This window comes from Babylonia areolata, chromosome 6 (assembly GCF_041734735.1).
Source record: "Babylonia areolata isolate BAREFJ2019XMU chromosome 6, ASM4173473v1, whole genome shotgun sequence".
NCBI classification, from domain to species: domain Eukaryota; kingdom Metazoa; phylum Mollusca; class Gastropoda; order Neogastropoda; family Buccinidae; genus Babylonia; species Babylonia areolata.
In genome coordinates this window covers 5275081-5291750 of record NC_134881.1, presented here as the reverse complement: position 1 = coordinate 5291750, position 16670 = coordinate 5275081, and the positions used below count along the sequence as shown (strand labels likewise).

The 16670-nt window shown below is 39.1% G+C and overlaps 1 protein-coding gene across 1 annotated transcript in view; it reads left to right on the top strand.

Moving 5' to 3' along the window:
• Positions 1 to 26: 26 nt before the first annotated feature.
• Positions 27 to 16670, top strand: part of LOC143283254 (two pore channel protein 2-like) — a 63288-nt gene continuing 46644 nt past the window's right edge. Inside the window, exons 1-7 of the mRNA XM_076589429.1 lie at positions 27 to 835; positions 2451 to 2500; positions 5999 to 6075; positions 8490 to 8667; positions 11222 to 11338; positions 14860 to 14966; positions 16442 to 16514. Coding sequence (XP_076445544.1) covers positions 448 to 835; positions 2451 to 2500; positions 5999 to 6075; positions 8490 to 8667; positions 11222 to 11338; positions 14860 to 14966; positions 16442 to 16514 — 990 coding nt within the window. The 5' untranslated portion in view covers positions 27 to 447. The remainder of the gene's footprint in view (positions 836 to 2450; positions 2501 to 5998; positions 6076 to 8489; positions 8668 to 11221; positions 11339 to 14859; positions 14967 to 16441; positions 16515 to 16670) is intronic.

Here is a 16670-nt window from a genome sequence, read left to right as displayed (position 1 = left end):
GGAGGAGGAAAGAGTAAAAAATATGCAAAGGATTCTTGCAATAGAAAGTCATAAGTACACTATCTCAGTGGTTTTCCTAGTTTCTTTTTTCTTTCTGTACAGACAAACGTTGCATACAGTTGGACAGTCACGATCACGGTTTTGTTGTGTGAGCCTGCCAGAGTAAAAAAAAAAAAAGTTACACTTTCGCTTTTGTTTAAAAACTAACAAACACAAAATGATGAACTTTGACGATGCATGCATAGCAGGATTACCCACGTGTGTTTCAAAGATATGACTGTGAATATTAATGGCTCTCAGTTACCACGTACAAGGGTTTCCCTGCTTCATGATGGCATGATCAGAACGATGGTGCACATTTAAGGGTCCGTTGAAACTGCACAGTTCTCAGGAACTATATCATAACCTTTTTGTTCATTTTCCAGACAATAGTTAAGTTCACCAAATATGTCGTTACGATTACCTCTGGATAATTCCAATCTGACCCCACCAGAATCAGAATCTCAGAATGCATATCCCAACGAGGAGGCACCCGTACATTCGAGAGAACAGTGTGGTACAACGTACCCTGACATTACAGCTTGTGACACATCAGTGATTATGTCCCCGGAGATCATGGATATTGACACTTCCAGCCTGAGTTTGCCTCGTGGTGTCATAGGCATGGATGCTGAAGGAGAACTGTACTCGGTCAACCAAACCAGCGCCGTGCATTTGAGGCTGACCAACGACCCAGAGCGCAGCATGCCCTGGCTGGCATCCGGTGACAGTGATAACCTTGGCAGCTTGGCTGCTGGGTCGTCAATGGAAGAAAGCTCACAGTTCAGTGGCATTGGTAAGAACTGAGAAAGAGAGTGAATATGAACATGAATTGACGGACGCAATAGCCAAGTGGTTTAAGCGTTGGACTTTCAATCTGAGGGTCGTGGGATCAAATCTCACAGCACCTGGTGGGTAAAGGGTGGAGATTTTTCTAATCTCCCAGGTCAATATATGTGCAGACCTACTAGTGCCTGAACCCCCTTTGTGTGTATATGCACACAGAAGATCAAATACACATGTTAAAGATCCTGTAACCCATGTCAGTGTTCAGTGGGTTAAGGAGACACGAAAATACCCAGCATGCATGAACCACAACAGAGTCATCAGCTAACTAATGTTGGTCATGTTACGGAAAGAAAGAAAGAATGGTTTTTTCACCTTGTGAATGGGCATGTACATGCAACTTCAATTCTGACATCAAGAGAGAGTGAGAGTGAAGACTCACAGTTAACAACATGCAGGAGATAGCATGCAGACTCAGCATCAGCTATTGTTTTGAACACCTTTCAGTTTAGATAAAGTTATGCAAGTATAATTTTGACTTGTCAAAGCAGAGGTTTAAATATATTATGTATTCATATATTATATTCATTTTCAGTTTGTATGCACTTCAGATACTAATTTTAGGGAATGTGGTAGTCAGTCATAGTGAAATTTAATGCTCCATAAATTTAATTTTGAAAATATGATAAGCATGCACACATGTCACACACACACACACACACACACACACACACACACACACACACACATGTACATGTATGCAAACATTCACAAGTTTAACAATCCTTTATGTACTGTAGTTTTAAACATTTACAATATGGAGGTTTTCAAAACTTCTTTACAAATAAACAGTACAGTCTGAACTAGTGGCACAGTTAGCAGTTTATCACTGTAATACACACACAGAGACACACACACACACACACACACACACACACACACATACACATAAGCACGCACATACACACACACACACACACTACTACTCCTACTACTACTACTACTACTACACACACACACACACTACTACTACTACTACTACTACTACTACTACTACACACACACACACACGTCTGCCACTGTGTTATGTGTGGGTCACTGTATATGTGGTGCTTGTGTGTGCATATGTGCATGTGTGTATGCATGCACACACACACATACGCATACACATTCGCGCACATGCATGCATGCATACACACACACATGTACATATGCTTTTTTGACCAGGTTAATGTTTTTGTTGTTGAAGTTTTTGAGATTGGAAATAAAAAATCTCATACTAATCTTTGAAAGAAATATTATAATAAGTAAAATAAATTTTATTGTACCTTATGTTTTCATGATCCTTATTTATTATAATCAGATTCAAATATATGTATGTATCCAAAAGTGTACTGTATCTGTTTTTGTGTATGATTTTCGATTTATGTTTGTACCTTTTTATGTAATATCCCCCCCTTGCCCCCCAGTATTCCTTGTGACCCCAGTACATATGGTATTAAAGACATATTCCAAACTATTCTAAAAATACATTCATATTTTATTATTTATGTTGCTGTTGTTGTTCCCACCTGGAACTGTATAATTTTGTGAATGAAAAATATACATTGTCTTTCTTTTTTCAGACAATTCAGCTTTGATACAAGCAGTGGTGTTCATCGAGGATGCTTACAAGGTTAGCTTGAAACTCTGGCAAGTTTCAGTATAGTGTACTGCAGCAGAATTCCATGTGGAATTTTTGCACTGGTTCAGCAGTCCACCATTTTTACTGGCTGAGTACTGTACAGAGCACAGTTCTAAAATGGGTTTCCTTTTTAAGCAGCATGTACACACACACACACACACACACACACACACACACACACATATATATATATGGAATGACTTCTCAGACAAAGATCCATGGAAGGATTATGGAGCTATGTCAGGTGCAAGAACGCTGATGACTGGTGAGAGATACACTACATGTTACACATGACTTCTGATAACACACACACACACACATGCATCCAAAACACATTGAAAACACTTTAAAAAGACACACAGCACGTTCATCAAGCAGGTCCAGAAAGAGACTGGAAGTCATGCACCAGAGCTTCAGTCTGACGCCAGGTTGTCTGCTACTTAGAAGAGTTGTGTTCCTTCCCTCACCATGATGAAGAGCAGCTGATCATCAATGCATGTGTCCACTTTTGGGCTCAGAAACCAAGGCGATGATGACTAAAAGGAATGCATGCCTTTGTATGTGCAGAGCAGTGCAGAATCAGTCAGAATATGCAGCATCACAGTGACCCTCTGAAGATAGTCTGAGATCCCCTAGAACTATGGTAAAAGTCTGGGATCCCCTAGAACTATGATAGTCTGGGATCCCCTAGAACTATGGTAAAAGTCTGGGATCCCCTAGAACTATGATAGTCTGGGATCCCCTAGAACTATGATAGTCTGGGATCCCCTAGAACTACGGTAAAAGTCTGGGATCCCCTAGAACTACGGTAAAAGTCTGGGATCCCCTAGAACTATGATAGTCTGGGATCCCCTAGAACTATGGTAAAAGTCTGGGATCCCCTAGAACTATGGTAAAAGTCTGGGATCCTCTAGAACTATGATAGTCTGGGATCCCCTAGAACTATGATAGTCTGGGATCCCCTAGAACTATGATAGTCTGGGATCCCCTAGAACTATGGTAAAAGTCTGGGATCCCCTAGAACTATGGTAAAAGTCTGGGATCCTCTAGAACTATGATAGTCTGGGATCCCCTAGAACTATGGTAAAAGTCTAGGATCCCATAGAACTACGGTAAAAGAGTGTGGGAGACCCCATGAGGTTTATAACTGATCAGACGCCCCGTTTACAGCATGCTCTTTACTAAAGAAGGAAGGTGGCAGAACTGTCGAGGTGGTTATCTGCCAGTACAGTGTCCATGAGGCTCTTGGTTCAAATCCTGGTCTCACCTTCTCACCAAAGTTTGACTGGAAAATCAAACTGAGCGTCTTGCCATTCAGATGAGACAATAAACGGAGGTGGTCTCATATACAGCAGGCGTTATTAGTTGAGGTACCATGTGCAGCATACATTAAGCACTGAGAGAGAACCTGTGTCAACATAAATGTTGTCCTTTGGCAGAATTCTGAAGAATAAATCCACTTTGTTAGGTACATAAATGTATATATATATATATATATATATATATATATATATATATGTATATATGCTTGCACTAGATTGAGCACATTGGGTTATGCTGCTGGTCAGGCATCTGCCTAGCAGATGTGGTGTAGTATATATGGATTTGTCTGAACGCAGTGATGCCTCCTTGATAAAAAATCAAAAACTGAAGAGGCATGCAGCATGATATCAGAATGACTGAGTGCCTGCTTGCTGTTGTTTCTAAGAAAAAAATATTTCACACCAACTTTCACATGGGGAGGAGTCAGCAGTATTGAAATGTGGCTAGCACAAGTGACTGCAGTGACTATTGTACTGTAATTATAAATTGGTAGGAAAAACAAATCCAAAAAACATGAAAACTGTAACACAAGATTGCTAGTACCTTCTATATATATATTTTTTTTTTCACAACAGACTATTAAAACATTTTTAAGTGAATACAATAATACAATTGATTTTGTACTGCCTGATTGCCAGACCTTGTACGTTATTTCAAGGAAGCGTTTTGTTTTGATTGCTTTCTTTGGCAGTTATGAATAGTTAAGGTTATTTGTGTGTCAGTGGACAGTTTCTGTGTAATCTGTAAGTAATTCTGAATGAAATTAAAATTGCTTAATTGAAGGATTTTCTTTAGATACCTGTGTAGTATCACCCAACTTTATTGTGTGATTTCAAAGCTGTGGAAGGAAATAGAATTATGCAGAAGCTGTTAAGGTATATTTAAAAATATATATATATAAATTTAAAAAAAATTTAAAATCTTGATGATGTTTTCAAATTGAATCAAGAATCAAGGATATTCAATCCTGTGAGCTTCAAATCAAATCAAATTATGGTGCTTAGAGCCTCGCCAACCACTCAGGCCATCTCAAGGCTATCGCCATGTTAAAAGCCTTTGAGTTTAGTTGGGGTATGGAGGATGTGAAGTAACACAGTTGGCATAATACACCAGAATTAAAGCACAAACAGCAATTAAAACAATGGAATGGGTGATAGAAACAGATAAACTGTGATCATAATCATCTTGTAATCTTTCCCATTTTGATGAATTTCCTCCCATTCAAAGACGCTCTCCTCCCTGCTTTCATGCAAGCTGACAAAAAAGAAAAAAAAAAAGGAACAACTGATTTAAATCGAAATATTCATTTTAATTAGCTCATTATGAATGACAGCAAATTTTGGGCATTCCACAAGAAAACAAGAGAGGCAAGGCCTTCAAGACTCACTTGTGATACACTTTAAAAAAAATCCAAGCTTTTTATGTATTGAGTATAATTTCAAAATCTAATGTTTAAGATGAGAAAGATCAGTTTAAAGCAAATTAAGTCCCCTAGCATTAATTACAGAGTAATTTCCCTTTTTTACTGTCTGCACCAAAACGTTTGCAAAATAAATAAAACTTCCATGCTTAGCAAAAGAAGTTCCTGTTTGAACAAAAAATGATAATAATGACAGCTCTTGTTGTTGGGTCAGAATATCAGATCAAAGTGCCAAGTTTAGAGAATACAAAAAATATAAATATAACAGTAAATGCAGTTTGCATATAATTAGGCTTCTTTTTTTTTTCTTTTCTTTTTTTGTGTGTGCCCATCCCATCCCAGAGGTGCAATATTGTTTTAAACAAGATGACTGGAAAGAACTGAATTTTTTCTATTTTTATGCCAAATTTGGTGTCAACTGACAAAGTATTTGCAGAGAAAATGTCAATGTTAAAGTTTACCATGGACACACAGACACACACACACACACACAGACAACCGAACAACTGAACACCGGGTTAAAACATAGACTCACTTTGTTTACACAAGTGAGTCAATAAAATATTTCCCCGCCACATCCATATTGCAGTAGGAGTTACAAATATGCAATTCACATGGAATGTGATGATGATGATGATTATTATTATAATGACATCTACCAGTTGTTAGAGGTAATTTATGACTACTATACCTGTGTATGTGTATATTGTGTGCATAAGTCTTTCCACACATTTTGCTTGTTTCAGTACCGGTCGATTAACCACAAGGTGGATGACTTCAGTCTGCGCCTTTATCGTCACTACCATTCCACGCCAGTCTACATGTAAGTCATTTCAGAAATGTGTACACATAAGTCAAGTCGTTTCAGAAATGTGTACATGAAAGTCAAGTCGTTTCGGAAATGTGTACACATAAGTCAAGTCGTTTCAGAAATGTGTACATGAAAGTCAAGTCGTTTCGGAAATGTGTACACATAAGTCAAGTCGTTTCAGAAATGTGTACATATAAGTCAAGTCATTTCAGAAATGTGTACACATAGGTCATTTCAGAAATGTGTACACATAAGTCAAGTCGTTTCAGAAATGTGTACACATAAGTCAAGTCGTTTCAGAAATGTGTACATGAAAGTCAAGTCGTTTTAGAAATGTGTACACATAAGTCAAGTCGTTTCAGAAATGTGTACAAGTCAAGTCGTTTCAGAAATGTGTACAAGTCAAGTCGTTTCGGAAATGTGTACACATAAGTCAAGTCGTTTCAGAAATGTGTACACATAAGTCAAGTTGTTTCAGAAATGTGTACATGAAAGTCAAGTCGTTTCAGAAATGTGTACACATAAGTCGTTTCAGAAATGTGTACATATAAGTTAAGTCATTTCAGAAATGTGTACACATAAGTCAGGTCGTTTCAGAAATGTGTACATGAAAGTCAAGTCGTTTTGGAAATGTGTACATGAAAGTCAAGTCGTTTCAGAAATGTGTACACATAAGTCGTTTCAGAAATGTGTACATATAAGTTAAGTCATTTCAGAAATGTGTACACATAGGTCATTTCAGAAATGTGTACACATAAGTCAAGTCGTTTCAGAAATAGATACACATAAGTCAAGTCGTTTCAGAAATGTGTACACATAAGTCAAGTCGTTTCAGAAATGTGTACAAGTAAGTCATTTCGGAAATGTGTACACATAAGTCAAGTCGTTTCAGAAATGTGTACACATAAGTCAAGTCGTTTCAGAAATGTGTACACATAAGTCAGGTCGTTTCAGAAATGTGTACACATAAGTCAAGTCGATTCAGACATAAGTACACATAAGTCAAGTCGTTTCAGAAATGTGTACAAGTCAAGTCGTTTCAGAAATAGATACACATAAGTCAAGTCGTTTCAGAAATGTGTACACATAAGTCGTTTCAGAAATGTGTACATGAAAGTCAAGTTGTTTCAGAAATGTGTACACATAAGTCAAGTCGTTTCAGAAATGTGTACACATCAGAAATGTGTACACATAAGTCAAGTCGTTTCAGAAATGTGTACACATAAGTTAAGTCGTTTCAGAAATATGTACACATAAGTCAAGTCGTTTCAGAAATGTGTACACATAAGTCAAGTCGATTCAGACATGTGTACACATAAGTCAAGTCGTTTCAGAAATGTGTACACATAAGTTAAGTCGTTTCAGAAATGCGTACACATAAGTTAAGTCGTTTCAGAATTGTTTACTTAGAAGTCAAGTCATTTCAGAAATGTGTACACATAAGTCAAGTCGTTTCAGAAATGTGTACACATAAGTCAAGTCGTTTCAGAAGTGTGTTTTTGTGTGTGTGTTTTTTCAGTACAACATAATAGTGAAGGAAAACAAGTGCAGATGACAACGAAACAACCTTCAGATAGACTGACAGATAAACAGACAGACAGGCAGGCAGGCAGGCAGGTAGCCATACAGACAGACAGACAAAGATAGATATAAAACAGATTTCTAATTTCACTTGTTCCAAGGTGTGGAAGCCTGCTGGTACAGAACCATTGCAGTACACACAATGTTGTGAGCTTGCTGAATTTGAGTATCATTATTGTAGGCATCCTTCAGTCTCGGAAGACTATGGAGTTGCACTCAAGGCGTTTATTCTGGTACAGCGTCGGGTGTGGTTGGCCAGTCCGACGCGGGAATGACAGTCCCTGTGGCAGAGGGCACAGATGAAGTCTGACGCCGGTCTGTCTGCCTGGGCTGCAGCCTTTCTTCTCATTCTCTTTTCCTCGTGCTGCTGAGCAAGCGTCTCTTTGAACTTGGAAAGACCTTTCTGCACAGTCTGTCTCCAGGCTGACCGTTCGAGGGCTGTTGTTTCCCAGTTGTTCTGGTCGATATTCAAGGCTTTTAGGTCCCTCTTGCACACGTCTTTGAATCGCAGCTGTGGTCTGCCTGTGGGACGTTTTCCCTGCACAAGTTCTCCGTAGAGGAGGTCATTAGGGATCCATCTGTCGTCCATGCGCACGACATGGCTGAGCCAGCACACACACATACACATATATATATATATAGTTGTGGTGTGTGTGTGTGAGTGTATGTTTGTGTGTGTGTATGTATATATAAATATGTATATATACCCATAGGTATCTTATCACTTTTTTTGAGGGGGTTTTAAGAACAATTTCCTGTTCTTGTGCTTCTATATGCCACCTTCTGAATGATTTTTTTCTTTCTTTTTTTTTTTTTTTTTTTTTTTTTTTTTTTTTTTTGTACAGTTTTCGATCACTGGTCATCTTTATTCTTCACATTCTGGCCTTCTTCGAGTTTCCGTCTTCGCTGACATGGACGTCTGACATGCGTTACCGTGGTGACCGCATTGAGAGTCCATGCTGGGTGATGGAGTCATTGGAGTTTGTGTGTCTGGTGCTTCTCTTGACAGACAATGTGTTGAGGGTATGGCATTTGATTTTCCATTATATATGTATACACGTTTGTGAGTTTGTGCAATTTTTAGATTAACCCCTTGACTGCTGCTGAAGAGTACGCTTATCCATGAGGGGCGGTCGCCTCGGTAGGATAAAACCGAGCTTACAGGTCATGGTGTCGCTCAGAGCTCTTAATTTGAACTTTTTTCTGCTGCGACCGCATTGCTTTTGTTCAGTAAAATCAGTGACACCATTGAAAAGTACCAAAAACAGCAGTGACTGCACTTTAAATTTGTGCCACTCTGATCTGATGTCACCAAAGTTAAACAGTCAAGGGGTTAATGGCAAACACACAAATGTATGTATATGTGTATCCATTATTATAAAAACACAAACTGATGCATTCATGTACACATTATGGTAAACACATAAATGGATGCATACATGTGTACATTTGCACATACAACACACTGCTGATACACACTTATTTCCACAAGCTTTCATACATTTGGGCTGCTTTAGGTTGATGGTAAACACAAATGGATATACACATACATTCACACATACAACACTCTACTGAGACACACACTTATATACACATGCTTACAACCATTCGAGACATTTTAGATTAATTGTAAATGGATGTACATATACATACATTCACACACACAACACACTACTGATATACCCTTTGAGTGGTGGTCTGGACAGTAGTCATTTGGGTGAGATGGTAAACCGAGGTCCTGTGTACAGCAGGCACTTTGCGCATGTAAAAGAACCCACAACAACAAAAGGGTAGTCCCTGCAAAATTCTGTATAAAAAAAATCCACATTGATAGGAAAAGAAATACACTTGAATGCAGACAAAATAAAAAACAGAAAGGAAAGGAAGGCACCGTACTGTTGCAACATGCTCTCCATGTGGAGAACTGCCCAAATTTTGTACAGAGAAATCTGTTGTAACAAAGAGTAATAATACAATACAATGCAATGCAATGCAATGCAATAAAATACTGTACCATAACATACCGTACCATACCTGGCAACACAACACAATACCATACCATACCGTACCGTACCGTACCGTACCGTACCATACCATACCATACATTATAGTTCCATACTATGCTATACCATACCACACCAGACCAGACCGTACCATACCATACCATACCACACCACACCACACCACACCATACCAGACCATACCATACCACACCACACCACACCACACCACACCATACCATACCATATCATTCCATACCATACCATACCATACCATACCATACTTTTCCACACCACATTACTATGCAATAACACATCACACAGTACATTATAATACCATACCATACCATACCATACCATACTTTTCCACACCACATTACTGTGCAATAACACTCAAACAGTACATTATAATACCATACCATACCATACCATACCATACCATACCATACCATACCATACTTTTCCACACCACATTACTATGCAATAACACATCACACAGTACATTATAATACCATAGCATAGCATAGCATACCATACCATACCATACCATACCATACCACACCATACTTTTCCACACCACATTACTGTGCAATAACACTCAAACAGTACATTATAATACCATAGCATACCATACCATATCATGCCATACCATACCATACCATACTTTTCCACACCACATTACTATGCAATAACACACCACACGGTACATTATAATACCATACCATACCATACCACACCATACTTTTCCACACCACATTACAATGCAATAACACTCAAACAGTACATTATAATACCATAGCATAGCATAGCATACCATACCATACCATACCATACCATACCACACCATACTTTTCCACACCACATTACTATGCAATAACACTCAAACAGTATATTATAATACCATAGCATAGCATAGCATACCATACCATACCATACCATACCATACCATACCATACCATACCATACCACACCATACTTTTCCACACCACATTACTGTGCAATAACAAACAGTACATAATAATACCACACCATACCATACCATACCATACCATACCATACCATACCATACAACACAGCACAGCACAGCACAACACAACACAGCACAACACAGCACAGCACAGCACAGCACAGCACAGCACAGCACAGCACAGCACAACACAACACAACACAACACAACACATCACAACACAGCACAGCACAGCACAGCACAGCACAACACATCACAACACAGCACAGCACAACACAACACAGCACAGCACAACACAGCACAGCACAGCACAACACAACACAACACAACCACAACACATCACAGCACAACACAGCACAGCACAGCACAACACAACACAACACAACACAACACAACACATCACAACACAGCACAGCACAGCACAGCACAGCACAACACATCACAACACAGCACAGCACAACACAACACAGCACAGCACAACACATCACAGCACAACACAGCACAACACGACAACAACACAACACAACCACAACACAACCACAACCACAACACATCACATCACATCACATCACAACACAACACAACACAACACAACACAACATGTGTGCAGGCATACCTGATGGGCAAGTACTACTTTGTGCGCCACAAATGGGACCTGGGGGCAGTGGTCATTCTGGTGGTGTCCCTTGTCGACTGGGCGGTATCTGCCGGGATGGGCTGCACAGAGGTCAGACTTTTTTCCCTTTCTTTTTTATTTTACATTTTTTGGTGTGTATGTGTGACAATGATGTGACTGTGTTGTGCAGATTTCTGGATAGAGTGCTTGTATAAGTATCCATTAGTAGTAGTGGTAGAAGTGGTAGTAGTATTATATATCTGTCATATTATTATTACGATTATGATTATTATGATTTTTTTTTTTTATATCTTCTTTCAGTCTAAACTTGCTTTCCCTTTTCTTTCCTCCTTTCCTGTAAATTGTTTGCTTACTTGGTTAAAATTCGTTTGAAATATGAACTGCAAATGGCCAAGTGATGTCCAAATAAGGGCAAGTTTTATTCTCCAACTGCTGACAAAAGTCATGCACAGATCAACCTCCCATTAAGCTTTTGAGCTCTTCGGCATCACAGCTTGTTTTGAAGCATGAAGACATTGCAAATTAGAATAATTACTATAGTTTTATTTGATCAGCTGATGATCCATGTCAATCTATGCAAGAGCACTTGAGTGCAGGTCTACGGTCTGATATCATTTTCACATGCAGTGAGGGTTTAACTCTCTCCATACGAACGGCGAAAGAGACGACGTTAACAGCGTTTCACCCCAATTACCATCATCAAAATATTGCAAGCGGAAGGCTCTTATACTAAAGACATGAATGTTGACAAAGAATACCACAATTCTGACGACGGAAGCTAAAGGTTGGGTCATTGAGACACCCACTGGACATCCAAGGGGGGGTCTGTGTAGAGGAGAAGAGAGGACTGGCCGTACTGAGTGAGTTAAGGGCTGTATTGTATTACTCTTTTGTCACAACAGATTTCTCTTGTGTGAAACCTGGGGCTGCTCTCCCCAGGGAGAGCAGATGGCTGCGGAAAAAGCGCCACCCATTTTTCGGGGGTAATTTTTGTTCTGTCTGCAAGTGTATTTATTCACTATCAAAGTGAATTTTTCTACAGAATTTCGCCAGGGACAACACTTTTATTGTGGGTTCTTTTACATGCACTAAGTGTATACTGCACATGGGACCTTGGTTTATCATCTCATCCAAATGACTAGCATCCACTCAAGGTCTAGTGGAGTGGGAGAAAGTGCTGTCGAGTGTGGGATGTGAATTCAGTGTGTTCAGATTCTCTCGCTTCCTAGGCGGATGTGTTACCACTAGGGCCAAAACTCTACAGTCTTGAAAAAAGAATCATCACATTCATTATTCAGGTCAGTGGGTACAAAATGCTAGGTAAGCAAAAAGTATGGGTTACTTATATATGTATGATCTATGTGTGACCTCCTTCCAGGATCAGAATTGTTCTGTAGAGTTTCTTCTTCAGGAAGACAGTGAGAGCAAAGGAAACACAGTATGGCTTTGCTCATTGTCATGGCTCATTTTTATCAGTGTCTTTCATTGTGTGTCATGGCTCATTTTTATCAGTGTCTTTCATTGTGTGTCATGGCTCATTTTTATCAGTGTCTTTTGTTCCGTGTCATGGCTCATTTTTATCAGTGTCTTTTGTTCCGTGTCATGGCTCATTTTTATCAGTGTCTTTCGTTCCGTGTCATGGCTCATTTTTATCAGTGTCTTTCATTGTGTGTCATGGCTCATTTTTATCAGTGTCTTTCGTTCCGTCTCATGGCTCATTTTTATCATTGTCTTTCATTGTGTGTCATGGCTCATTTTTATCAGTGTCTTTTGTTCCGTGTCATGGCTCATTTTTATCAGTGTCTTTCGTTGTGTGTCATGGCTCATTTTTATCAGTGTCTTTCGTTCTGTGTCATGGCTCATTTTTATCAGTGTCTTTCGTTCTGTGCCTTTTGTGGCTGGCTGGATGACAAACCATCTAAACATGTCCTTTTCTGTTTGTAATGCTTTTTGACTCACTTGTGTAAACAAAATGAGTCTATGTTTTAACCCGGTGTTCGGTTGTTTGTGTGTGTGTGTGTCTGTGTGTCCGTGGTAAACTTTAACATTGACATTTTCTCTGCAAATACTACTTTGTCAGTTGACACCAAATTTGGCATAAAAATAGGAAAAATTCAGTTCTTTCCAGTCATCTTGTTTAAAACAATATTGTACCTCTGGGATGGGCACAAAAAAATAAATCATGAAGCCTAATTATATGCAAACTGCATTTACTGTTATATTTATAATTTTTGTATTCTCTAAACTTGGCACTTTGATCCGATATTCTGACCCAACAACAAGAGCAGTCATTATTATCATTTTTTGTTCAAACAGGAACTTCTTTTGCTAAGCATGGAAGTTTTATTTATTTTGCAAACGTTTTGGTGCAGATAGTAAAAAAGGGAAATTACTTAAATTAATGCTAGGGGACTTAATTTGCTTTAAACTGATCTTTCTCATCTTAAACATTACATTTTGAAATTATACTCAATACATAAAAAGCTTGTGTGTTTTACTCTCAGTCACAAGTGAGTCTTGAAGGCCTTGCCTCTCTTGTTTTTTTCTGGCATTCAAGCGTGCTTATGAAACAAAGACCCATAGAGATCTGTGACAGGACTTTTTGTTATCATCAGCAAAGTGCCCTGATTCACTTTTTTCTCTGTGTGTGTGTGTGTGTGTGCATGCGTGCGTGCGTTTGTGTTTATGTATATGTGTGTGTGTGCGCGTCTACCTGCGCATGTGTGTGCCTGAGTGTGTGTATGGTGGAGTGCAGGAAGGTGTGTGTGTGTGTGTGGTCTGTTGTGGTGTGTGTGTGTGTGTGTGTGTGTGTGTGTGTGGTTAATTGACTTGATGTCTTCTTTTTTTCTAAGAGTGATATTAGATGAAAACAATGTGGGTGTTTGTGTGAGTGTGTGTAGTTTGTGTGCTTGTGTGTGTGTTATACATGCATACATACATGTGTGTGAATGTGTGTGAGTGAAGTCACTTCTCTACGTAATATGAAAATGTAAAATATATACGTTCCTGGCCTCATATGACACTGGGTGTCCTTAAACCATTACTGTTATTATTATTGCTATCATTACCTTTGCTGTTTTTTTTAAATTAAAATTTTTTTTTTTATCACAATTGCTTTGCACATTTTCTTCTTTATATGCTCCTATTTTTTGTTTTTTATCACAATTACTTTGCACAGTTTCTTCTTTATATGCACTTGTTTTTTTGTTTTTTATCACAATTGCTTTGCACAGTTTCTTCTTTATATGCACTTGTTTTTTGTTTTTTATCACAATTGCTTTGCACAGTTTCTTCTTTATCTTTATATGCACTTGTTTTTTGTTTTTTATCACAATTGCTTTGCACAGTTTCTTCTTTATCTTTATATGCACTTGTTTTTTGTTTTTTATCACAATTGCTTTGCACAGTTTCTTCTTTATATGCTCATGTTTTTTTGTTTTTTTATCACAATTGCTTTGCACAGTTTCTTCTTTATATGCACTTGTTTTTTTGTTTTTTTATCACAATTGCTTTGCACAGTTTCTTCTTTATATGCACTTGTTTTTTGTTTTTTATCACAATTGCTTTGCACAGTTTCTTCTTTATATGCACTTGTTTTTTGGTTTCCTCAGGTGGTGAGGTTCAGAAGAATGCTGCGACCATTTTTCATCTTGCAAAATTCATCACTGATGAAAAAGATTGTCAACTGCTTGTGTAAAACCTTACCAGAAGTTATCAGGTAACTTTGGCAGTCTCTGGATTTGTCTTGTCTCTTTCTTTCCATCCGTGTTTGTCTTTTCTGTCTTCCTGTCTGTCTCCTCTGTTGAACAGGTTTAGGAATGTATGTAAACTACTTATACAACATGTCATATCGAGTTAAGTTTTGTCATTTAATACCAGTTGGAAGTAGCATGGTTTTGATGGCGACTGCCCTTTGATTTTTGTTCTGACTGGTGATGGGTGCCACAGCAGAATGGTTAACTCACTCAGTACGGCCAGTCTTCTCTTCTCCTCTACACAGAGAACTTCACTTTGTGTTATGCTGCCCTGCTTTGGAAGACCTTAGATCCCAGTTAATTCCACAAAAGTATTACACACACCCAACTTCATTTGGACTTGTTTTGCTGATGTCATCGACAAACGAAACCATTGCAAAACAGTTTGCTGTTTACTTGTACAAAGCGTTTAAAAAACGCGATACATTATGTAGTTAATTATTTGTTGTGTATTCTCAGCTTGTCGTTGAACATTTACTGACGTGTATTGTTGTTAGTATGCATTTATTGTTGTGAATTACTGTTCACTGTACCCCCTTCATGAGGGGCCATGGCCTTATTATTGAATAAACCATCCGTATCCGTATCCGTATCCTCTACACAGACCCCTCGGATGTCCAGTGGGTGCCTGAATGACCCAACCTTTAGCTTCCGTCGTCAGAATTGTGGTATTCTTTGTCAACATTCACCTCTTCAGTGAAAGAGCCTTCCGCTTGCAATATTTTGATGATGGTAATTGGGGTGAAACACTGTTAACGTTGTCTCTTTCGCCGTTCGTATGGAGAGAATTAAAGCATTGGACTTTCATTCTGAGGGTCCTGGGTTCGACCCTTGTTTCAGCAATTGGTGGACTGACCTTGTGGCATTTTTCCAATCTCCCATGTGCAGACTTCATATTACTTCATCTTCCCCCTTGTGTGCCTATACACAGAGAAGATTAACACACGTTAAAGATCCAGTAGTTCATGTCAGTGATTGGTGTGTTATGGAACACAAACATACCCAGCATGAACACACCCTGAACTGTAGTAGTCTGAGGACCCACTTGAGTATGGTGAAATGTCGTTGGGGAAACCCCCGAAAACAGAGTATGGCTGCCTACATGGTGGGGTAAAAACGGTCATACACGTAAAAGCCCACTCGTGTGCATACGAGTGAACGTGGGAGTTGCAGCCCACGAACGCAGAAGAAGAAGAAGAAGTCGTTGGGGAAGTCACTTTACTCTGTGATTTCCTCTCTCCACCTGCATGGGTACCTGACTTTAGATGATGGAAGGTTAGAATTGCAGAAGGAAAGGGTTGGACCTCGTTTTCCTACGTCATAGACACAGTGGCTATGAATTCACTGTACGTCATAGACACAGTGGCTATGAATTCACTGCCCCCGATTGCCGTAAAAGGCTGTGGGACCTTTAACCTTTGACCGTTGTGCTTTTCAGCGTTCTGGTCATGCTGGGGTTGCACCTGTACATATTCACCTTGTTTGCCATGCTCATCTTCCCCTCACCACAGGTGCGTATGAGACGAGAGGTGAGAGGGAGTTCAGGTGTTTTGTTTTGTTTGTTGCTTGTTTTTGTCTGTCTGTCTGTCAGTTTGTTTTTTCTTGTCACTTTGCTTGTCCAAACAACCGTCATAGAGCTCTGTCAGGACTGAAATCACCACCACGTA